Raw genomic sequence first — 26,065 nt, 5'->3', positions numbered from 1 at the left:
CAGTGTTCTGCTATGTAGACCCAAGTTTCAGATTTTCTAGGCTTTGTGTTTAAATCAGATACTTTGGAAACAAGACAAGGAAGTAAAACTAGAATTTGGCAGTAGCATTCAAAGATTTTACTTGGAGGTAGTCTTGGAATCTATCTTTATCAATACTGGCTATATACCATTGTGCATCAGTTTGGGGATTTAGGAGTCTTAATAGGTCTGAGGAGGTAAAATGTAGGTAGTTATATAGACATATAGAAAAATATGGCATAAAAAAATGTTGAGCCGTTGAGAGATCTTCTTAAAGAAGTATAACTGATTTACCACTGCTTTGCAACATGTATATGCATTTATGTTTGTCCAAAGTACTTCTCATACTTCTTTGGGAACGTTTCAAAGAGGTGATAGTCATATTAACGAGCTCTATGAAATAAACAAACTGATTTGGGAAATCTGCAAACTTTGCTGTGGATGAGAGGCACGGGGAGCTTTATAAAGCACTGTAACTTTGGCTCATCAGAACTATTATTTAAGGTAGTGATTGTTTTTATTGGGGAGAGAAATGTATGTGCTCTTGTTTCATACAATGTATTGCCACAAGATATCTGGTTAGAGAATCAGTTTTGGTTTATGTTGCTTTCAGATAACTTTTATTCTTTGCTAATACATTCAACTTATTTCCTTTTAAAATTTGCTTCTCTAACATAAATGTAGTAGCATTATTTATTTTTCTAATTCACTTATCTGGATTTCAACTAAATACAACAAATCTAATAAATACTGTTAATTTTTTAAAGGAAAACATTTTGGTTTCTAGTTTTCCAACTGTTGCCTATTTAAAGCTCCAGATTATTATATCCAAATTATTTTCTCGTTTTTTTTTTAATTTCAATTTTACTGAAAATGTTCACTTTCTTTTGTATTTAAACCTTTACCTTTAACACACAAATAGAGTTGTACGTACTGTGTTGGACTTAAGTAATTTAACAGATAACATGCTTTGGGGGAAAAAATCTTTTTCCTATATAAATGGATTAATTAAATAGACTGCATTCCTTAATTTTGTTAAATTCAGAAGTTGAAATGTTGGTATGTCTCTGATTAATTTATTTATTGAAAACTCTTTGATCCTATATGTAGTAGCACAAAAGTGACTGGTGCCCTACGAAATTGTAGTGGTAAAGTGTGGAATTCAAAGTGAGAGTCTTACCAGTTTGCTAATTACAGTGGAGGAGAACAGAAGTATACCTGTAACTTAAGCTGTCCTCCTGAGTCCTAGTCAAAGAAATCTAGCATGCCTGGTGCAGACAGTGGTGATGTTCAAGAGAAGCAGCTTACGGCTGACACTGAAAAGGAGAAAAACCTGCTACCTGGTAGAAGAAACCATGCTGAAAAGCTGACTCTGCCTGAGAAGAAAGTCCAGGAGGCTATCTGTGTGCTGCTGGTGGAGCTGTGTGAGAGGTTCACGTTCTTTGGCATCGTCTGCAATATGATCCTCTTCTGTACTGTCAGACTTGGCTATCGCAACTACCAGGCTGCCATTGTCAATATGTGCTTTGTGGGCACCTCCATGCTGACGCCAGTGCTGGCTGGCTGGCTTGCTGAGTGCCTTGTGGGGCGGATCAAGCTGGTGTGTGTCTGCATGTTTCTACATTTCCTAGGTAGGTGACACCCAGATGTCCTTTAATGCTACAATACTTCTGTTACAGAAATGCATTGTTGAACGCTGTTTGAAACTCAGTAATTTTCTCCAAGATCGCGGCCAGTTTTGCTCATAACAAATTACTTCATTTTTACTCTCCAAAATATTCTGTGGTTTTCTGCCTATGTATTTTTGTGAGGTAATAAGTAGAGCAGGATCAAGAAATATTTTCATGTACGTTTTATGGATTAGTGGCTATGTGATCTTTACTTCTCTAAAGTGGCTTAGCTCTTAAGGATACAGTTGCTCAGCTCTTTCTTAGAACTGGTCCCTTTCACAAGCATCTGTTGTTGCTAGTGCTTAGGGCAAATGTGATGTTTTAGACACAGTTTGAGAAAGAGAATGGAAATCACTTCGCAGCTGTTGGTAGCAACATTTCTATTGTATGTGAAGACATGACTGTTGTAGTTGGATAACTGGGAAAGACGCATTTTAAGCGCACATCAGTATAAAGAAACATTGCAGCGAATAGGGAGTGTACATTCTAGTACTTACATTGAGAGCTTGCTTTCTAACAGAAATCTGAATCTTCCCCAACTGTTCTTCTGGAGATCTTCTATGCAAAAAAGATCTCCAAAACTGTTCAAACTAAATAGGAAGATTCTGCAGCAATCAGTGTATTTCAGAGCTGGTGATTGTTTTGCTGGGTTAATTGACTGCTCCTCAACTGTAAGGGTTTGATGTGCAGCTGTAGTCTTAAGCCTTGGCTAATGTCAAGCTGATATTGTTTTCAATTCACTATATTTTGAGTTTGGTCTCCAATTAAAGCCCAGATAATCTGACCAAATCTGAGAAACTTGCTTTGCAGACTAGAGCTGGAAATTATAATTTATGGCAGTGCTTCTATGAGTTAAGTTTCCCAAAAACATATTTTTCCCCTGAAGCTGCAACAGAAAACCAGAACAGCTAAAAAACAAACAACAAAAAGCAAAACCTTTGAGACTTCCTTTGTGAAATCATAGGCCTCATTAAAGACTCAGTTTATTTTTTTTATCTTAATTATTCCACATTGGGGAGGCTTTTTTGTTCTTTTAGTTTCTCTGCTGGGCAGTTACATGCTTTACCTGACCCTTGCTGGCTAGTGGAGGGCTACTGCCCTCTACACGCAAGCAATGGGGAAAGCGTAATGGGAAGAGTTTTATTTCCTGGGTAAGCTCTTCAATATATTGAAGGACCTAAATCCTTGCAAGCATATCAGAGAAAACTGCTTTTGTAGAGGCTCATGGTGTTGTCTTTCTAGCTCTCTGCAGAAGTAAGACCTTTCCTCTTCACTCTCATCTGTTGTCTTCTGATTTCTCATCCTTTCAACATAACTGCTTACAAATTCATATCAGTCCAATTTTTAATCTATTTCAAATAACGATTTCCTTCCAATTCCAGGCACAGCCCTGCTACCCATTGTGGCTTTCCCCTTTGAAGATATCTACATTGACAAACGTCATATTCTTCTTCATACGCTAACCAAAAAGGAGCAAAAAATGGTGTTCTACTTTGCACTACTCACAGCTAGCCTGGGAATAGGAGGCATAAGAGCTATTGTTTGTCCACTAAGTGCATACAACCTTGAGAACTGTGGACCGAAGGAACTTCTTTCTTTTTTCAACTGGTTAGTAACTTCATAACAGCTAAATATCTGTAGAGAACGATACTGCATTGCTTTGAAATTCCCCGTAGTCTTGCAAGGCAGATTCCAAGATGGTGGTATTCTTGTTATTTGCTGGGTTTTAAACTGGAGAACGTTTAAGTTTTGGAATAGTTTCCAAGAATTTACGTAAAAACTTCTGGTATAGGTCTTGCTTTTCAGGACCACTTGGTGATCATCTATTTTGGCCTTCAGTAATAATCTTCAATCAGGGTTACATGATTTGCTCAAGTACTCAGATTTAGTGTCCTGCTGCTGTTAGGAACAAATGGAATACATTGTTCTATCGCTAATGTATCTATAATTTGATTATATTTTGCTATTAATTGCTGACTGTGACAAAATTCAGTGATACATTAGAATTTGCATCAGAGTAAATTTTTAGAAATAACAGGTAGCAATAGAGTCCACTGGTTTGTTGGAACTACAGATTGCTACTAGACTCTAACTGCTGATACCAGTGCTAAGAAAATGATATATTGTGTCAGATCTTGCACTCAGAACATTTGGTATCAGATAAAGCACTTTACATTTATATTTCATTTACAATATCTCATATTTTTTCAGGAAAATTTGGAGGAAAAATTGAAGAGGTAAAATAGTTTCTAAAAATCAGATTTTTCAAATTAACTAATTGTTTCTGTGTCAGGAGGATTATTTTTGGTCGTATGTTTGCCTTCATTTATCACTTTGTAACGCTAAACATTCACCTGGACTTTCTGGTTAAACTGTAGGAAAGAATCAAAGAAGTTATCAGTGGGAACTTCCTGACTTCTGCTTTGAGTCAGGCTGAAATAAACTCTAACAGTCCCCTTTACTGTCCCTTCCCTATACACACACACTTAATAAAATCAAAACTTAGCACATTGTCATATTGACAACAAAACACTGAGGAGAGTAGATAAAGATCTTTGTGAATCAGATGTTTATTCCCTTGGGAGTGGCTCTCCTGGTTATTCTTTTTTCCTCAAATTATGTTAGTATCAAAGACTTTTTGAATTAAATCCAAACTTCAGTGAATAAAGCAGCTTTACCAAAGGTGGATGAGACTTCTCAGTTCTGTAGAGCAGATTCTGCCTCCCTGACCTGCCCATAGGAGAGAAGGGAAAAAAAAAATCTTTTTACTCTATTCTGAGTTTTAATCCTTAATTAGCAACATCATTTTGATTAAATAAGACTCTAGGGGATTAAGACTGGAGTGCAATCAGTTGTTCTGAAAGATAGTGCTGGAGAATTTATTGTACTGTGGTCTTAGCCATTCAGAACTGTGTTTAATCAAAGTGACATTTCTCAGTGTTGATTACAAAGAAGACATAATCTGAATAAAAAGTTCCTTGGGTGAAATCCAAATGGGCTATTTCTTGGGGCTGTGGAAATATTAAGAAAGGCATGTGTGTGTTTTGCAATGGCATGCAAAAAATTGCTATCTCAAGATTTTAAAAATGAAGTTGTATTCTTAGTGGTCTTAATCTCATTACAACCTCTCAGAATATAATCATTTTCTCTTGGTAGAGTGTTTTTTCTTGGTAGATATTTGTCACAGGATTGAATTTTGAAATAATAGATAAAGGAGATGGCATACTTCTGATGAGTAAAAGCCTATGTCCTCAGCCATGTTCTGTTTAAAAGAAAATCATACCTACTAAGTTAAAGGTAGGGTTTGAATGAAATGGTGAAGTACAAACCTGCAACTACCTGCTGTCTAATTCAGTTCCTGAAGAAGACTGCTTTGCATATCTAAGGCCTGGTTCTAACTTCCAAAATGATCTACAGCTGTTCTCTCTTAAACGAATTCTATCTATGGGTGCAGAGAACAAGGGCAAAGGGTACACAATTTAGACTAAGGATGGCAGTTAGCAGTGTTGTCTTGTCTTACTGATCTACTACAAAAAAAAGGCAGGGAATGTTGAAACTACAGTATTTATCTTCTATGTCTCTTTTAAATCACTTTTCTTTCCATATACAGTGAATTCATTTCTGCTGTCAACCCAGGACACTTTAACTTGAAATTAAATAATTATTCTCCCCCTTTTATATATTTGCTTTCTGCTTTATTTAGAATCACTCTGAAGTGATTCTAAATAAAATTCATCTCCTCCTAAAAAGTTGTGCAGGAGAATACATAGTTTGGATACTGGAACTTTCTCAAGTATGTGGAATATCTGGGTCTGAGTTTAGATTGAAACTTAAGCTCATTTGGCTCAACCAATTTAAAAAAAAAATTAAATAGTATTAAAAGTGACAGAAAACATTCTATTTTCAGAATTATTAAAAGAAAGTGACAGAACTCAATTTTTGAATGTTTTCAAGTGTTTTTCACCTAGATGTGTCTTTGTTCAGCAAGTTCATCTCAATTGTTATAGTAAGTAAAAGCTTTTCAAGTACAGTAACAATGCTTTCAAGTTAAAAGTCACCTGGGTACTACTTAAGTTGTCATAATGAATATATTCCCATAATATATTCTGATAAGATCTTTTTTCTAGACATATCACAGTAATATTTTTGCTTGTATCAGAAATGTGCTCGAGTTGAAATTGGAGTGCAGAAGCTGAGTTCTTTCAGAATACCTTACCACCAAATTTATGGTATCTTTGGTACTCTCAAGCCAATAGCAAACTTTGAGTCCATAGGATCAGACTAGAATGAATACAGACTAAAATCCTTGGCTAGACACACTGGGTCCTTAACACAAGATATTTGGCTCTACAGATCCGTTTCTCTTTTACTTCTCCCCTTTCAGAAGATTTTACTTTAAGGATTTGCCAAAAAAAAATGTTGTCTATTTAGAATGGGGTCTTCTCAAAGCATAAGATTCTCAAAAGAATTTATTTAATCAAGGTCCTCCATGGACTTCTAAGAGTGAAGGGGGAAGTCTACCAACAAGCCTCTTGCTCACTATGGCCACCTGCCCAACATTTAATTTGCATAATTCAAGCAAATGGACCAGAGCTGTAGAATTTATGTGCCAAGCAAGTACCCTAAATGCTAAAGCATTGACTACTCAAAATGAATTTATTTTTAAATGTCTCAAAGTAATGTTTAGTCCACAGAAAAGCAGCTTTTTCATGTTTATAAACCTATTGTCCAAAGCATTTCCTTGGGAAGTGGGATATCTTGGTCATCTGCTTCAATAGATGTTATCTGTGCAATATTCTTTCAAACATTAGGGTAAAAAGTTTTATTTCACACCAGAGGGAATAATTGAATGACTGCTATATGCGATGTTATTTCTCTGCTAAGGTTAAAAATGCAATTTCATCATTTTACGTACATTAAGCTTACATTATCAGATATTAAATGTATAAATGGTAAATGCTGACATTTAATTATTCCTATCCACAAGTTTATTTCTGGATCTAGATTGATAATTTGTTCAGCTCTACTGCCTTAGTGTCTTATTTAGTTTAATCATTTACCTCATGGAGCTGAAACATCCAAATGAAATTTGGTGTCTCTGCTGCATCGGTGTGTGATACTGATACTGTCCATAACTGTAATACTTAACTATACCATTAATTTTATTTTTAATATTTTCTATAAAAGCTGTAAATTATTCATCTCTTTTAATCTTGTCTCCTCTGTCTGTGTGTACTAGGTTTTATTGGTTGATTAACTTAAATTCAGCAGTTGTCTTTGTCAGCATCTCTTATATCCAGCAATCTGTGGCAAGAAATCTTGGTTTTCTTCTCCCATTTGTATCTGTGCTTATGGCCATGATCACAATTCACATGGTGCGTGGCAAAATGATTTACAAACCCAAAACAGGTAAGAAGAAACTGTGTCTTAGAAAGCATCTTTAGAGATTATTTTAACAGAAGAGGTCATTTTGGACATCTGAATAAGTTCTTCCATAACAATGACCTGTTTGATTGTAGACACCTGGGGAGGGGTTTTTACCTCTACAGAGTCAGTGTAAGAGAAAATATCCTCTGTAAAGATAAATATTAGATTCTGGATAGACTGAAAAATTGAAAGCAGTCTCTAGTGAACTTGTGTACTTCTTCCGCCTGGCCAAGATATAGGTTCAGAGCAGTTTCATGTACAGGAATAGATGCTATGTGCTTGCTGAACATTACTAATGTCAGTATGTTTTGTCCAATCTATGTCCAAGGTGTTCAGGTGTTGGTGCATCAAGCATACTTGTTTTCTCATATAAATGTGCTCCAGTGTTTGGTCTGAAGTTACAACTGAGCAACTAAGCAGTGAGTTCAGTAAACTAACCAGGACGCTTTATAATACCTCAGCATTCCAGAGCATCTCATGCTTATTATTTCAGTGTGCTTTCCAATGCAACCTTGGTTATTTGTACATATTTGAATATAACTGAAAATATTGAGAAGTTCTAAATAGCTCCTAAGCAGACTAGTGGTATTTTAAAGCAGAAGTTCTTATACTTCTGTGGCCTCACCAGTTAGCACTTAGTACCAATTAGTACCTTAGTTTTTCAAAATGTTTTGATGACAACTCTCTCCTTTAACCAAGCACAGAAATGTAACTGGAGCCTAAGTGACCAGAATAAGGCTGTGGAAGTGCCCAAACCTTCCTGTTCTTTTCTAGTAGAACACAGAAACTGAAATTAAGATATTTCTGTTTTTGTTACTAGTTCAATCTAATAGAAAAATTATTAGCAATGAAAGAATGTATGAAACAAATATCTTGGAATGTTAGTGATGGAAATACTAGAAAGAAATGCATCCCTTTCCCCAGTGCCCCTCAAAAAATCATATCTGACTGAGATATGTAAAGGCTAGTGTCAACCTAAGTTGTTTTTTATAGAGAGAATAGCAATTGTCAAACTCTCTGGAACTCGCTGCAGGTCTTACAACCTGAAAAGCTAAGAACAGTCTACAGCATCTAGCCTGCACTGGAATGATTCATATGAACGAAATCTGTGGTTGCTTATCTAACTAGTTTGATGCCATTAAGAAGAATAATACAATCTTGTGTTATACTAGACAATCTTCTGCTATATTAGTCATCCATAAAACTAGCAGAATATTTCTTATGTTTTTTTCTAAGAATGTTATTCAACTTAAAAATTTTCCACATCTATGCAGAATGTCAATCTCTCTAGAAAAATGTTTTTATCTCTTTAGTCAAAAATAAAACATAATCTACTTTATCTTCCAGTAAGATTGTGAAACATTAAATATATCAAAGCTGTTATTCAAATCCATAGATGACCTCACAGTATTTTTGTGCGTGCTTTTTTTTTTTTTTTTGACATACCTCTTCAACTCCTCAGCTGGTTTGTTAGTAAAGGCACTGAAATGTCAAGATTTGTTTTTTTGTTTTTTACCTTTCTCTTTCAATGAGGGTAAGCAAGGGAGAGCCTGTCCTGTCTAATCCAAAGAAAAGGAGATGGCCTTGGTTATATTTGAGTCAAGGTCAGATAAAGCAGAACAAAGCCCTGGTGGTATTTTGAGATATCCACCAGCTCTGACTAGACATATCGTCTAAGTATCTGGTTTTTCAGCACTGACTAGGTCAAAAATCCTTGGGCTCTGGTAGTAATACTATATTGTTAATATTAAATGTACTACATTCAATTCCTTTTTTCATGAATATTCAGTCTCTCACATGAGATGAAGTTAGATTTTTCACTTCTTTTACCTAAAACATGTAATTTCTAGTTATGTAAATAATTTGAGTTCATAGAGATCATTTCTGCTACTTTTTTTTTAACTTTTGAAGATAACTCTGCTATGACAAGAGCCCTAACTCTCACATTTTTCTGATTACCTTCTTAGTCAATTCAATCTGAAAGTCTGAAGACTTAGTCTTCAGCTCTGGCCTTGAAATATGCTGGATCCTGAATTTTAGCAATGCTTACAGTGATTGGTAAGAATATTAGCCTGGCAAAGTCGCAGAAAATAAAATCTGTATTCAATGTCTGTTTGGAAGCTTCAGTCATGTTCTCTACTTCAGGTTTTATTTAACAGAGCCAACAGTCCACAGGTTAATGCTAGACGGTCATTATTTTTTAATTTCCATTTCCTAGTATTGGAAGAACGACCTATACGTGTCAGATGAACGTTCTAGAAAATAGTTTCAACAGCAGAGGTGGTAGGGAGGTATTTTTTCTATCATCTTCTGAATTCATGTTGTATTTGGACACTATATAGATGGTTACTGTAGTGCTTCAACACATCAGAAAGGCAGAGAGATACTGTAGCTTTCATTCTCATGGATGGGCAACTTACCAAAGGTAAATGAATCAGTATCCCCAAGTATGCAGGTAACAATTCTGTCCTTGTTATATTTCTTTCTTCAAAGTCTGAGAACCAAGTTAGCAATTACTTCTTGTTGGCATATTAAAATTTGCCCACTAGATTGGAAGCTTTTCCCCCAGCACACTACTTGGAAGTCCTAAGGTAACTTCTGACATTGAAACATGTTCCTCAAAACCTTCTATCCTTACTTCACTGCTACATGCCTCTTGTGGGACTTCAGCAGAGATGCAATATTTCATTCCTGTCTTGAGTTGAAATTCATTCAAGAGAAAGCAAAAACAAGGGAAGGTAATACACTACCTTCCATTATATCAAGTTGTATTTTTCCCCCACAAAATGCTTTGTCCTGTTTATTTTGTCAGCAAATAAAAATGTACTAATGCCTAATGTCTGATTGTTTCCAGACAGTTCCCTTCTGACAACTTTTGGGGTAATTGGTAGTGCACTGAAAACGTGCTGTGTGCGGTATCGCTACTTTAGTGGAGATGTATCCAGCTGGTTAGATCATGCCAAGGAATACCATGGTGGTCAGTACAGTGAGACTCAAGTGGAAAGTACAAAGTCACTTGCCAGGCTCTTCCCATTTTTTGCTTTCCAAATTCTTTACAGAACATGTATTATGCAGGTGAGTAAACAACTTTTCAAAACAAATCTCAAAAAAGACTGTTTACTGCCATGTTACAAGGCATGGTTCTTAACTGTTGCTTTACCAACAGAACCACCTTGCAGAATAGTTTTCATCTCAGCAATGAAGTAAAATCAGTTTTGTTATGATGTAGTTCCTGTGCCTTCCTTCTGCTCATTTCTATCCATCCTTATTGACTGAAACATCTAGTGCTGAGCCTCCTGTGTTCCTCATACTGTTAGATTTTTTTTTTTTGGAGATTCAGGATCGGCACTCTTGTGAAACACAATTTTCCAGTCTCTTAAATATTCACTCAATTTTTGGGAAAGCCATAAAATCTTTCTTTGCTGTTTCAGTTGCGTATTTCTACTGTTCTGGTAGATTTATATATCTGCAGTATCTACAATGGAAATGGATGGTTTTCCATTTGTGGAAACAGTTCTTTCAAAGCCCAAATGTATGAATGCTATGTAAATATTTCACAGAGTTACTTCAACTGACATGATTCCTTCAGATTAATTTCTGACTGGATGATCCTGGCTAAGCAGGAGTTTGAAGCAGCTTACCCTTTTGCAACTGGCGTAACAAATTTAGAAATTCATTTTTAGTTATTGCTTTTAAAATGCGTGCATAGGCTACTTATGGAAATTCTTACAGATGTGTAACATATACTATTTTATTGACATTATCTTGCAACTGTTATATATTCCTACTCATCTTCCACCTTCTCTTCTCTTACTCTGCTCCATTCCAGGGAGAGGGGAAGACAAAATAAAAACAATAAACACAAGTGACTGAGGCTATGTGTTAGTGACCAGATGGAAATGAATCAGGAATCAATAATCTCTGTTGTAATGTCTAGGTATATATCTGGAAAATACTGTTTGCACCTCCTGCAAGTGATGACATTCAGCAGAATTTTCGATATGTCTAAGGCTTTTTCTTAGACTAGGCAATATATTGATATTTTTTTCATAAAGATCAATTGTATTTTCTCCATATTATTAACAGATTTCATGTTGATGATAATTTAATTCCTAATAATTAGTCAATTCTGATTTGCAACAGGCAATGGAAATGAGGAACCAACAGAACTTAGCTTACATCTGATCTGTCATGATCCTGCTTCCATTTCTTCATTCTTTTACATCTTCTGTTTTTTGGGGGGAAGTGAATATGGGTGACAGTATTTTTATTAAGAGCTAGCATTTGAACAATTCTTTAGCACTGAATGGAAATCTATTGGTTAGGGTTGACTATAATCATTGATGAGTAACCCTTGAAGAGCTGGGGTTACTAGCTACACTTTAATTTTCAGACAGCTACAAGTAATATTTCATCTGGATTTGGCATTGCCAGTCACAGGGAAGAGCCATGCATAAAACTTCAGAAATTGAAAATGCTATGAAAGCAGAAATGAGAGCAAAGAAATCCATTCTACATCCAGCTCTGGCATGGCCACTCTCTGTAAATTACTCAAGTTACCTCTCTGTTTTCCCATATAGTCTGTAAAATGAAGCGGATTGTAACTCCCTGTTGCTAGTGAAATTTCAGCTTAGTACACCAAGATTTCTCAAAAAACACAAGCAGAAAAATTGGTTGATATAAGCAGTTGTGGGCTTTCTTGTGTATGTGTCAAACTCAGCTGACTTTATGTATCATCAAACAAGTACGAACTATTTGCTCTTTGAAGTGTAAGGCAGTCTTATAAGTCTACTTAACTTCATATCCTGATGACTACCATTGGTGTGTTGCTCTTCTGATTATTGGTTTCTGGTTTTGATTTACAGAAGTAAAAAAGAAGCCCTTTACATAGCTGCTATGCCGATCACATTAATGTCAGCCACATTAAGCTGCTTCTAAGACTATGGCTAAATCTACGTAGCTCTTAAAGCTATGTGATGGCAAGAATGTCTTTAAAAAATTTCTTCCACTTAGAGCACACAATTAGAAATTCGAGACAACTCTGCATCATGTTATTCTAAAATGAAAAGAGTCCTGCTTTATGCTGTGAAGACACATAAGAAGTCACTGAAGTACTCAGGAGAATTTATTATGTTGACTGATAGTTTATTTGATCTTCATTAGACCTAATACAAACTGACGGGCTGCTGCTTAGATTTGTTAAACTGAGGAGTAAGTGAAATAAGTAGATAATGTTAAAGCCTAGCAAAGAATGAGAGTCACTATCTGAAAGGCTTTTATCATGAATGGTTATTCCTTTTGGTTAGCGTGTAATTGGCTTTCTTTGACTTCTTCAGAAGGAAGTGTTGATGAAGCTTCCAGTACAGGGGAAAAAAAACACTATCCATACAAGGTAACTTATACTGAAGTTGGTTTGTATTCCACAATACAGATTCCTTCAGGATATTATCTCCAAACCATGAATTCCAACTTGAACTTCAGTGGATTTGTATTGCCAATTGCTGCGATGAATGTGATAAGCATTGTGCCACTACTGATTCTTGTTCCAATTTTGGAATGCATTAACTCATATCTCTTCAGTTCCAAGGGAAGTGGACATCCTCCAACAATGTACATTGGTAAGTCTAAAATCTGTTTATGCAGTTTTGATACATATTTTTGTTTTGAAAGGAAACTTCAGCAGATGATAGTATGTTTTAACCGCTATTTCAAACTATAACTATTAAGATAGATTTGTTCTGGGATGACAGAGGTAGGTATATTTCAAAGAAACTTTAGGAAAGACAGTCCTGAAAAATGTTAGATATTTAGAAAAAAGGCATAGATTTTATTGATTAAGGACAGTGAAGCTCTTCTGATCACTAAAATGTATTGAGACAAACACTGAGGAAAATACTAAGAGTCATCCTAAGGAACTGGTGAAAGAAATAGCACTAACCACTTAGGCTTGCATTTTACTTCACATTAGTTACCTTCTATGTGCTTTATCCTAATTCTTTACCTTTTATTTAATTTGGAAGGGGTTTTTTTTTTTTGGGGGGGGGGGGGGGGGGGGGGGGGGGATAATCCTTGTTAGTAGCTCTCTAATTCTTGAAAAAGGTTCTGTTGCTCAAAATGGTGAGTTTAAATTTAAATAATTAAGTTGTAAGTATAAGCTTTTTTTCATATTTTTTTAAGCTGTGCCTGTATTGACTTTAGGACTGCAGCTTACAAGAACTCTTTCTCCTATGAAAAAAAGTTGAGGGAACTGGGCTTGTTTAGCTTGGAAAAGAGAAGGCTCTGGGGACACTTCACTGTGGCCTTCCAATACTTGAAGGCAACATATAAACAGGAGGGGCAATGGCTGTTTATGAGGGTAGGTAGTGATAGGACAAGGGAATGGTTTTAAACTGAGACAGGGGAGGTTTAGGTTAGATATTAGGAAGTTTTTCACACAGAGGGTGGTGACGCACTGGAACAGGTTGCCCAAGGAGGCTGTGGATGCCCCATCCCTGCAGGCATTCAAGGCCAGACTGGATGTGGCTTTGGGTAGCCTGGTCTAATGTTTGGTAGCCCTGTATATAGCAGAGGGGTTGAAACTACATGATCACTGTGGTCCTTTTCAACCCAGGCCATTCTATGATCATTCTATGAAACTTATCACTGTTATAGTTCATTCTCAACTCTTTAGTTGAATCCCCAATGGGAAGTAAAAGGAAAAAAAAAAAAAAAAAACCTTAGTCTAGTTCTATCTGCAATCACAGAATGGCCTGAGTTGGAAGGGACCCCAAGGATCACGAACCTCCAACCTCCCTGCCAGGCAGGACCACCAACCTCCCCATTTACTAGACCAGGTTGCCCAGGACCCCATCCAACCTGGCCTTGAACACCACCAGGGACAGGGCATCTACAACCTCTCTGAGCAGCCCATTCCAGCACCTCACCACTCTCCCGGTAAAGAACTTAAACAATAGACATTATATAATATAGTATTATAATATATAATAGACATTAAACAAGAACTTAAACTTAACAGCAATAGCTGTCTTTAAAACCACCCAAGTTCTGAGTTCACAAACTACCAGTTGCATAAACAAGCAAATATGCAACGTTATGTGCTGTTCCCAGTTTTCAACACTTCACAAGTGGAAGATTACTTGCAGAGGTACAGATTTCCTCTCTAGCACTAGAATTTTAAATTGAATATGTAATATATTATTGTCCAAGTGTTTAGCATTTTAATAAATTATTAATCTAATCTAAAACTGAACTTGCACATTCCTTCTTGTGTGCTTCAGTTACATAAAGGGAAGAAAGGAAGGATTTCCAGTGTTCTTTTTCCTCATAGAAGTAGTGTGAAGAAGTCCCTGTTTTTATTAGTTCCAACACTTTTAACAGTAAGCATGTAAGCTCAGACACATGGATTGGGGCTCATTTATGGAAATTCATGGCCTAGAAGCAATGATGATTTTAGTATATTTTAGTACAGGTGATGCCTGATAGAGTTGGACTTCTTTCCTTTGGCATTACTGTTCTTCAATTTCCTGGTCCCCTATGCTACAGGGTCCCTAATCTCAGACTTCCTGTGCTCTGAGATCTAGAGGGATATCTGCAACTGTTTTCTGATATAAACTACATGCAATTCCACTAGACAAACAGCTTCCATTCTGCGTTCACTTAAAGCTATTCCCTTCCAGAGATGCTCTCATTAAACTTCCCACGTTTTATCATGCAGCCTGTATTACAAACCTCAGACAAAAATATTTGTAAACGACTATTTTCTCAGTGTGTTACTATTAATTCAGTGCCCCATGGCATGCAGCACAGTGAGCACTGACACACATAGAGGTATTAATCTGACTAAATTAGCCTAATTAAGAGTGTTATTAAGTTTTATACAAACCAGATGCATATAACACAGCAGGTTGCAATTACCCTAGTTTTTAAAATAACATCTGCATTAAAGCACAGAAAGCACATTCAGATGAGGTTTCCATGGTTTTAAGGAAAACTAAGTTAGTATTAATGTTATATCCTGTTACACTGAACAGCAGTAGAATATATGCAGTGTTTTCTTCTTAATAGGTTCATTTATTAAAATAGCCTTCTGTTAGGGGTGATAAATTACCTGAGGCATAAAAAATGCCTATGAGTACAGGCAATGGCTTGATATATCCAAGCACATGACTGCACCTGCAAATATGGCAGACCTCTAAGTACCAATATCTTTGCCAACAGTTAATTAAATTCACAATTATTTTCAGGAACAAAATTGAAAGTACAAATAGGATGTTAGTGTTAAGCTAGCTTATAACTATATTTTAATGTGAACTTTTTAAGAGGAAGGAATTTAAATAACTTCCTGGGAACTTTCAGAATGTTAAGAGTATAAGTTTCAAAGACCAACTATAAGACCATCCGATTTCTCTAATAAGACCTGTGTGGAAACTGTAATTTGTTACTTTATAATTGTTGGTTTATTTGTAAATCTAGTATGGTGTAGCAAACATGAAAATCTTAAAGTGAATTTAGATGGTGGACCTCTTCATGAAAAACATGGGTCTAGGTGTTCTGAGTTTTTCCTGCTTGTTTAAACTGCTAGCACAGAAAATGCAACAGAGAATTGAATATGTATTTGTTGTATAGTTGTCAATTAATTCAAGTTTACTCACAAAATGAGTGAAGAAGTAAAGAAGTAAAATCAGTGAAGAACACTCTCAGACCACTGAAGTCTGGGCTGCTGCAGCTTTCCTCTTCCTACAGCCAAGCCATTCATCACTCCCCTTCAACCAACACTGGTGCTTGTTTGATGGCACAGAGTTAGGGAGGTAGATAATTCTTCTTTAAATTGTGAATAAGAGGAAGGATAATTTCAAACTCAGGTATGTGAGGGCACAGGTTCTCCATTAATAATGGAGAATAATAAAAAGTAGTGGAGAGGTGATAATGTGGAGAGATATATTAGTACCAAGTGAGAAGTACATAACTTCTGACATGGGAGCTTTGTGTTCCTTTGTCTAGAAATGATGGGGGGGGGGGAGGGGAACCTACCAATTTCCATTTCTGCAGGCTTTCTGGTAACACAAAGGTAGCTGCTGTATTTTCCAGTAAAGTTTTGGTTGATGGTATGTGCTAAAGTTAGGTTCTGTTGCCTCAGGTAGCGGTCTTAAGCTGTGGAAATGGTGTGGTTACTTCAGAAATACAGTACTTTGCCTGCACTACTTTTTATATAGCAAAAAAATTAGGTAAAACAGATATCCTGTCTGTATACTTCAGAAATTTATTGCTGCTTGAACTGTAGGATTTCCCTGCTCTTAGTACTCAATCTTTTCTGGTATCTGGACAACCTGCCATCTCTTTTCTTTCTCACCTCCACTAGTATTAAAACATAATAACTTAAAATATTTTTTGGAAATCTCTCCTTTATTCTGCATCCCTGCATTTTGTGTGTGCTGAGCAGGTGTCTCTTTACCATAGATTTTAGAATCAAATTCGTGGAATAAGATTTCTTTTTTTCTGTTTCTTTGTTCAGAATGTGTTTTTAAAATAATTTAAACCTTTCTTTTGTGTGTACTAGGACTCTGCTTCACTGTAAGTATGTGGTATTTCTATACCTGCAACCTTGGTGAACGCTCTGCTTTTAACCCAGTTGCAGGTCAGTTATGTGCTGCACTTTCTGTGATGGTTGCTGGCTTCTCTGAAATACACCGAAAGCATTTCCCTCAGGTGGAACAGACCCTTTCTGAGGAGGTTCTCCTGGTCTCATCTATGCCTTGCTTCCACTTAGCGCCTCAGTACATTTTGCTTGGAGTGGCTGAAGCCTTGGTAACTCCCTCCTGTAAGTAAAACCTAAAAGGCTAATGCAAGAGTGTCCTGATTTGCAGAGAATACCACTACCTAAAAATAAATTATGTAATATTTTATCCCTGGCTCTGTTTCACAGGCTTAATGAGCAGATTTATTCTTTACCTGCTTTGAGTAACACGATTTGTCTTGCTGGCTGTAATGTAGTGGTATTGTTCTAGATTAATGGGGAGGTGCTGCAGCCTTGTCAGGCCCCAGGACTGTGTTACTTGCCATATGGTGGGAGATGATGACAGTAGGATTCTGGGCTTGGATGTGTTTTTCCTTGAAATGGAAGCTGCTTTAGGTAGGGACCAGTCCAGATGGGTTTCTGAGGTTCCTTCATTTCTGAACTAATCTGTTACTGATGATTTTCTTGAGACTGAACAAATACCCATAACTGAGCCATGGTTGTAGTTTTTGAGCATGTTCAGACCACAGCAAGGAGAAGCAATTTAACCTACCATTTTCATTTAAGGAACCATGTAATAAAATCACTTTTTTCCACATAGAGCGTATGCAAGGAAATACCACAATTTAACTGACCTAATAACTGGAAAAATATTGTAGGTAGATGCAGGACTGTTTGTACTCCGTCCAGAAGTCATGTGAAGATGCCTCCAAAGAGCATCATGCTTTAGTTGGTGTAATAGAGCCAGAGATAAACACTCCTGCAGAGCACAAGCAGAGCTTAAGTCACATCTGCCATCCATAAATTATGTAGATACACTTGTGATTGTGAATCTAAAGCTTCTCTCCCTTCCATATAATTTCCTTTTTCACATTTACGCTAACACTCTTGAGGCTTATTTTCTTCTGAGGATCACAAGTTGTTTTACCTTGCAAAGCTTATAAAAGAAAGTTATTAACAAAAATAACCTAACCAACATTCATTTAAAAAATATAGGTGATGTTATTAACTAGCTGATCTCCACAAGCATTTAATTGGACAGGTTGAGTGTCTGTTGTTCCCAGTGCAACCCCAGAAATGTCTGAATTTTCATTTAAGAGAGGGAAATAACTTTGGCTTCATTCTTGCACTGTAAGGCTACCCAGAGCAGTGGGTCATGGTTTGTCACTAAAAAGGTAATTTTCCCTAGTTTTAAATACTTAACACCTTCATAATGCCTCTTCATCCAATTTGCTCTCAAGTACTTAATTGAGATAGGTTTCTAGGCAGGTTCTGTGGTTTCTAGGTTACAGGTTAAGTGTAACAGAAAACTGTGACCTTCTCTGTTTAGCTTAAAAAAAAAAAAAAAAAGGTTAAGAGGTGTCTTGCTTACAGTCTTATGCTTCTGCATGAAAAGAATATTTCTGGTGGAATAAAGCTCTTAACTAGCATAGTAGAATGCAGCACAAGTCCAGTGACTGGAAGATGACATTAGCCTTTAAAAACAAAACAAATAATTGGCCCTACAAGACCACGGTTGTTTTTTTTTTTTTTTTTGAAGAATTATCATCAGAATGTGTTAGGAAGAAAGCTATTGTCTTCCATTCAAATAAAGACTAAGCATCTCACTGAAAGCTACAGTAATAGGTGTGATTCAAGAACCCTTGGGCTGTCAGAGCTTGAGATTTGCATGGGAAAAAAAACTAAAGGTAGGTGCCTAAAATAGATAGATTGCATTTCTACTACTATTTTCAGTTGGCTTGCATTCCTTTGCCCACGGGTAGGTGTCTGGCACCTCTTGTGATAGGAGATCGAAGAAGTGCATGCAGGGCAAGCAGGCTCCTTTTATAGTACCTGCCTGGCCTTCAGCTGCTGCTGGAGTAGAGTATGGTTCTCCCATAGGATCTGCACCCCCTGAGGCAGCCCCATGCAGATGGCCAAGGCACGCTGGAGTATTTCAGGCAGCATTTGGCATCTATTTGGCCTACTGGTTTCTATTTCAGTCTGAACTGAATTACTGTTGAGGAACCATTCACTGGATCCACATCAATGGTAATGACAGCCTAGACACTGAAATAGTTGTTTCACCTTTCAAGACGTTTTACTGCCTGTATTATGCAGAAGGTCAAATTCAATTATAATAATTCACTTGGTCTGAAAGTACATGATCCTAGTTGAAGACAGAAATGTTCACACTTGTAATCAGAGGGAAGAGATATCTCATTTCTGGAGTGACTGGATAGAGAAGCTAGGTTTGGCATATTAAACTCTTTATCTGCATTTGATCGCTAGCACTTTCAATTGTGTTTATAAGATATATTTCATTATCTTGTTGATAGGAGCATAATCACCTGCCTTGGGTGGCATGAAGATCTTTAAGAATACATAATAACAGTATATAAATTTTGCCTAATGCTGAAGTCTTGCTTAAAATCTATACGTATAATGAAATGATAAAATAACTGCTCTCCTTCACTGTTAGAATTTAAGATCACACACACACATGCAGGGAGCTTGAATTTGCTACCCTAGCTTGCTTTGAAGTAGGAAATTATTCTTCTAATGCTTAGTGATAAAAAAAAAAAACAAAGTGGGGAAAGAAGTCCATCCTGTGGAGCATCGTTAGCAGGCATTTGCCCCTGCAGTGCATGAGATGGGAATGGTGATGGGGAGCCATCCTACTGGGCACAGCAGCTGTGTTGCACTGACAGCATCCGAGCAATTGGGTGCACTATAGCTGCTTGCCCGAAGTTAGCAGATTTACAGTGTTTGCTATAGCACTGCTGTATATTTCTCTGCCCATCAGCATTTCTCCAAGCACTTAGAGAGCCTTGTAACAAACTGCTCTATTAGTTAAAGAATATATTGGGGATCGCTTCACCCACCAATGAAATGCTGTAGTCTCCAGAGTGAAATGCAGCAGCTGGTTAATTGTTCACAGAAGCACTGTGGGAGAAGTGAGGAATGGAGTATGCAATTGAAACAGCAGGAATAATTTACTAAGTAGGATAGTATTACCAAGCAGAATTTGGCCAAGATGCATGCTTTGCAGCCCTGCCTGGTGATGAGGGGGACAAAATAAGCCCATAAGCAAACATTTTTTAGGCTCTTAGACTCAAAGTAGTTAAGACGCTGACAGTCCAGTGCTTCAGACTATATTGTTCCATCTACAGATGATATCCTGGGCTCACCTGCTTTCTTCTGCCCTCAGGCCTTTGGCTTCTATTGCAAATGAGGGGGGAGGGGGAAGGGAAGAACACTGCCCATAGTACCTTTTTTTTTAATGTTTCCAAAGCTCTAATTTGGACATCCAAATTAAAAAGGGTGGAAGACAGTAGCTGTGGGGTTTCATTTGTTTTTCAGTAATGTTTACTGTAATGTAATGGCTGGGTGTCATTCAAACTCAGGTAATAAAGCAGACTAGAAGGCATTGAGGCTTGCAAAACTCTCCTGGATGGGGGCTGAAGGTGTAACATTGGGGAGCAAAAGTTTTGACCAGGGAAACTTTTTCAAAGAAAAATTGAGAAAAAAGAGCTTGCTGTTACTACAACTTACTTTAGCCAAACTACAACTAGGGGAATTAGTCTTCCATGCTAAAATTATATGCTGCGACCTCCCACATCTAAAGTTTTCGTTTTTCTAGTTTACTCTTCTAGCAAGCAAGTGAAGGACAATAAGTTTTAACGTAGCTTGTGACCCTTGCAGTTTCTGTCCAAGGAAGTGGAGCACTGCTGACCCTTAAGTCAAATCAAGTGTCCTATTAAAGGCAGTGCACTTCAAGTTCAGAAGTATTCATTAGTGGCCTTGCTGCGCTGGCTCTGGCATGTGAGATCCTGCAGTTAAATATCACATTTGCTTTCTTCACACATCATACTTGTGATGGAGTTTTTCTTGGGTTTTTCTTAACTTCTATGCCAGCAGATGTAATTGTCCTTCTGCAGTAGGTTCTATGGGTAAAATATACGGAGTTCGTATTACACAGACTGGATATTTTTCTCATCTATCTTCTACCATTGCTACTAAAAAAAAAAAAAAAACAACCAAAGCTGTCACCGTATCTGCTTCTATTTTAAAGGTTCATTGCTATCGTTCTGGCTTGTACCAGAAAGAATTCGAGGAATTTCCATGCATTTTTTAACTCTCTTCAATGGAGCTGGCTGCTTTATGGGAGCTTTCTTTGTTCAGACAGCCCACACCGGCACTCAAGGTAAGAATATGCCCATGACTGGTGTTCTTGAACAGTTTTTCTAATCCCATTGATTGATTACTGATCTGGAGCAATAGACAGTGCAGTTGAAGGGAATGCCGAAGTTTTATTGATGTGGTTTCACAGTTAAGATGGAGTTAAGAGAGGAAATAGCTTTGCAGCTGTATTCATCTAATTTTAATGAGTAATCTCAGTTTTGATAGGTGGAGTAATTAGAGAATGGCACTGTGCTGGAAGCTCCTACCTCCAATCTCTATTGTCCTCTGGAATACTAGAAAACAAATTGTCCTGGATACATCTCTTTTTTTGTTAATGAACAAATACGTTCGTGTTAGCCACAATTATTACAAGGAGGCTTCTGGCCATGACAGCAAGATTACTGCTTCAAAGAATGCAGAATACATCTCTTCTGTTTCACTATGTCATAAAGGAAAGGAAGTTGGATTGAGCATTTCAAAGCTGTCCAAGGGATTTATTCCCCCAGACACACTTCTCATTTCTTGCAGTCTTTTTACCCATCTTCCTTTCCCCAACTACTAGAAGAACCAGATTCTGTGACAACATGGTTTTGCTGTGGCTTTTACCCTTTTTCAGGCAAATAATGCCATTCCCAGAAAACTTGATATGTTTCAAGGTGAGTTACATGTAATTCAGTTTAATTCTTTTAAGCAGTATTTAGTTCAAGTCCCCATACTGGAGCTTTCTCTGCAATGCTGTCTTTGAAGAAAGGCAAAGGATTTAAGGTTTTTTTTTCCTTTGCTGATAGATCTTTGTTCAATACATATGACTTTTTCATAAGTAAATTTGAAAAGGGATGCATTTGAGACCTTGAGCTGAAGGACAAAGATTCCTTTGTTTACATATCTGAAATAGGGGTGGTTTTTAAGCTCACACTTCTGTTAGAGTTTAATTACCAGGCAGACAAGTGTCACCGGGAGATGGGTAAAAAGCAGTGGATGAATCAGGCAAAGAACCATCATGCACGAAGACATCTGTGGCAGTGAGCAGAACTGCTTGAATTTCCACCACTTTTTTTTTTTCCATTATACAATCTTAGAGGTCTTTCCCAACCTTGGTGATTCTAAGATCATCTAGTACAACTGTCCACCTACCACCAATAGTTCCCCACTAAACCTTATCCCTTAGTACCACAGCTAAACACTTCTTGAGCGCCTCCAGGGAAGTATTCCTTCACTCACCCCACCAGACTTCTGTCTTGCTGTCTTAAAGTAAGCTTGAGATTTAGGTTCTTCGGCTGGGCAGAGTGTGTAACAATTACTTAGAGTTGGTCTTGTTTTATATGAAAACATTTCTTATGAAATATTCATGTTCTGTACTTTCCTGAATTTTTATTATTTGCTTCTCAAGGTATTCTTTTGTGCTTCCAATGAAGAGCTTTAGATCAGTAAAGTAGTAATTCTTTAAGTTATAAAGATTAACAGTTAATTGTTGAAACTTCTCTGAAGCTCTGTCTTCTTTAGAAAAAAAATGGTGACCTCGCTTAAATGAAATAAGTTCAAATAACACACTCTTGCTTTTGGTATCTTTTTCAACTCTGTTTAAAGAGCTTCTGAAACATTTGGTACCTGGACAATTTAAGAAACTGGAGAAAAACAAATGACTCTGATCTTTTTTTTTTTTTTTCCTGAAAAGCTAAATCAATTTAACCAAGATGGGAATTCATTCTTTTCTTGCTGAAAGATGACAGTGTTTATGCAACGCTTTCTGTAGGATTTAACAAGTCTCAGCGTGTAATTCTTGGGCTATGGATGCTTTTGCTTTATGCGATGATTCTTGTTTCACTAAACTTATGCCAAAACTATTTCTGGTTTTCCATATTTAAGCAATGTGGCCATGATTGCCATGAGGCAATTCAGGATACAGTGAAGAAGATCCTCCAGTGTATATTTCAAAGTACAGAGAGTGAGGATATTATTTAAACCTTTTTATATGCTACTTCATGTCACTAGCTTAGAAAATTATTTAGATTTTCATTGGCAAAGTTGATCAAATATCAGTCACAGACAAAGCTGCATTAATCACTTGTTAATCACATCTATGGGGATGGTGTGAATATGATGCAATATAACCTTTTTAAAAAAAAATCTGACGAGTGCAAACAGATGATGGGTGACAGTGATATTTTCAGTACAAGCTGGGAAACTGCTTTCCTTTGGATCTTTTACCTCTCCTAACGTTTTAGTGGAAGAAGATGCAAGACACAACCTGTCCTCCTATGTCAATCATTTCAGAGTACTGTTCTCTAAAAATATTAATGTAAATATGTAAGGGGGGGGAAAAAAGGTCAGAGAAAGGAAACTGCTCTGACACAGTTGTATTGAGATAGCTAGATTTTTCTTTCCAGATTGGAGCCTTGTGTGATTCTAAATATCAGTGATGATAAAGCTAAAGGATATTTCTTGTAGTCCAGATGGTGGTGTCCACTGGTTCCTACTTAGCTAATAAGGATTAGAGGGAGACCAAGATTTGAATTCAGATATGATTAAACACTGAATATATGCCTGATGACTTGATGAAATAATAGGAGGTGAAATTCTTTTCTAAGATCTGATTTTTTTTTCCAATAGTCACCTTCTAGTTTTAAGGATAGAGTTAAAAAAATATGGGAGTTGTACAGAATGGGCTAACTTCTGGCATATGATTTCTTTACTTTATCTTCTCTACTTTCCCTGTACTAAAAATGATGATGTTATTCAGTAAACAAACTGAATGCCTTCCTATGCAACTTTGGGCTTCACTGTGAATCCCTTGAGAACTCCAAAGGTGCCACCATTGTGACAAGTACCTTGTGTGTGCCAGCACATGTGGAAAATGTTTTTTACAGTCCTTTCCACGTAGTCTTTCATAGCTTATATCACTATCTGTCACTAATGGAGTTGTCCACCACAATTAGCACAAGTCACTGATTCACCTGCTTTTTCTCCTGTGTTGGAAGGATCAAGTTTTTTTTCTTGGCATTGTATCATATTCCTCTGTTCTATTTGAGCATTTTTGATGCAAAATGGATAAGGCTGCTGGATGTTGGTGCAAGTTTACCAGGTACTTTTAATTTGACAACATCTGGTAGCAATGTTGAGGAACTCAGGATTTTCCTATGCTTAGTCTTCTAATTCTTTTCTATATTTGCCATGAAATGCATAACCAGTTCACCTCTGGCAAATAACAAAAGGCTCTTTAAAATAGCTGGCTGAAGGAAACTTCTGATTCTGTGGTGATTCATGCTACTGAGTATTTCTATTGTTGGAATAAAAATGGAAATCAGGAGCTTGTTGTAGAAAGTTAATTCCCAGTGAGCAATTATCTATGTGACAAACCAACCTTGTAATTGGCACTTCTGTTGGCAATCTCTATAGAAAAGTAAAGGATTGACAGAACCCAAAGGCAGTGTCTTTTGGGGAAAAGTGAATTGTTAGCATATTGCATTCTGATTGAAGGATGAAAAAGTTCTGAATTCTTCAAGCACAGTAGTGCCAAGGGCATCTTATTCCATCAAAAGCAAACAAACAGACCCAGTAAGTTCCTAGCATTCATGGCTGAGAATAAAATCCTGAAAACATGGACCAAACCCAGCACATGCTAGATACTGTATATGGCTTGTGAAAGCTTTTGGTGGGGCTGGGTGTGACGTGCCTAAAGGTAGTTTCACTGCCCAAAATGCATGGTGGAAGTTTCAACACCAATGGCTGTTCTCCCAAGTCTTCCTGTCAGCAGAGGATTCTCTGTGCACTGTATGTGAGCAGAAGATAGTGTAGCTCAGGTATAACACTTATTCCATTGGGAAGTCAACCTACTTTTAAAAGGAAAAAAAAGAAGCAAGTGTTTGTGACAGAAACTAGGAAATTGTTAAATGCTGGCTATACACACTGGTGAAAATACATATTGCTAGACCAACCTGATCTTTGACGTTCTAGAGGAGGTAAAACGGAGGCAGAACCCAGGTCTCCTAATGCCCATGCTCATGTTCCACCCTGACAGAACCAACCAGCCTCACTTTCAACCTTTCAGTATGGTACCTTTCCAACCATTAAGATAGTGTCCAAGATCCATTTCACTCTGTTTTCTTAGAAGCTACTAAATTCCTTGTATATAGCTTATTACTATTTTTAAGTCCATATTTTCTCTTCAGGTTACACTGTAAACTCCTATTCCATTAGGAAACTCCTGCTGCTCATATAGTTAGACCAGCCAATGTAAGTAACCTGGCAGACAGTGTGAACTCTGCTTTGACAAGCTGTAGCACTGAGCCCGATGTGTGCTTCCCCTCTCATCAGATAGACCTGCTCTCTGTATGAGCTCTGTTGGCCACGTGGGGATGCAAAATGAAAAACTACCTGATTGTGAATTATGACAGTAAAAGTTTATAAGCTACTAAAATGAAGTTATAGCACCTAGGAGCTCAGTCAACTGACAGTGTTAAATGATGCGTTTTAAAGCTCACTGAGATAATGCTACAAAAGGCATCAGGCACGGAGGTGAGGTGGTGCTGTGCTGTGACAGGCAGGAAGGTGACATGGCACAGAGTCAGCTCTCAGCTGGGGGAGAGCTGCAGCACTGATGGCAGGTGTTCCCTGATAGTCTCTGGAGAGAGAGAGGTAACTGCTTTGAAAAGAAATGTGTTTACATTGTTCCTCCACATTTCAGCATGGTAAGTGTGTGTGTGTGCAATCCTTTCACCGTGTTTTTTTTCCTCTCTCCAAATCTAATTAGTAAAAAGTTGACATGCTAAGAATTGCATTGGATGGCTGAAGATGTCTTCAGTGGTCAAAATATAAATTGTGGCTATCAGCTCTGTACAGGATAGTTATGCTATAGAAAGTTATTTTCCTCCTATCCCTTTTAAGCTAGTTGAAGTATATATAAACTGGGGAGGAATTGGTACCAGAATCTGAGGGAACAAAGCATATTTGAGTGCATTAATGTTGGTAGTTTAGTCCTGGTCAGGTGTATACTTCTGACATGAATTTTCTGATCATCTCTATTTGTGCATTGATTTGCATTGCAGCAATCTGG

At 37.2% G+C, this 26,065-nt stretch overlaps 1 protein-coding gene across 1 annotated transcript in view; it reads left to right on the top strand.

Annotated features, from left to right (window-relative positions):
• The first annotated feature begins 1,044 nt into the window (after positions 1 to 1,044).
• The window catches only part of SLC15A5 (solute carrier family 15 member 5), a 31,858-nt gene continuing 6,837 nt past the window's right edge, over positions 1,045 to 26,065 (top strand). Inside the window, exons 1-7 of the mRNA XM_416408.7 lie at positions 1,045 to 1,649; positions 3,071 to 3,296; positions 6,928 to 7,097; positions 9,970 to 10,190; positions 12,547 to 12,733; positions 16,744 to 16,932; positions 20,903 to 21,034. Of these exons, the coding sequence (XP_416408.4) occupies positions 1,283 to 1,649; positions 3,071 to 3,296; positions 6,928 to 7,097; positions 9,970 to 10,190; positions 12,547 to 12,733; positions 16,744 to 16,932; positions 20,903 to 21,034 (1,492 nt within the window). The 5' untranslated portion in view covers positions 1,045 to 1,282. The remainder of the gene's footprint in view (positions 1,650 to 3,070; positions 3,297 to 6,927; positions 7,098 to 9,969; positions 10,191 to 12,546; positions 12,734 to 16,743; positions 16,933 to 20,902; positions 21,035 to 26,065) is intronic.

Source organism: Gallus gallus, chromosome 1 (assembly GCF_016699485.2).
Source record: "Gallus gallus isolate bGalGal1 chromosome 1, bGalGal1.mat.broiler.GRCg7b, whole genome shotgun sequence".
NCBI classification, from domain to species: Eukaryota; Metazoa; Chordata; class Aves; order Galliformes; family Phasianidae; genus Gallus; species Gallus gallus.
This window is presented reverse-complemented; position numbering and strand designations above follow the sequence as displayed.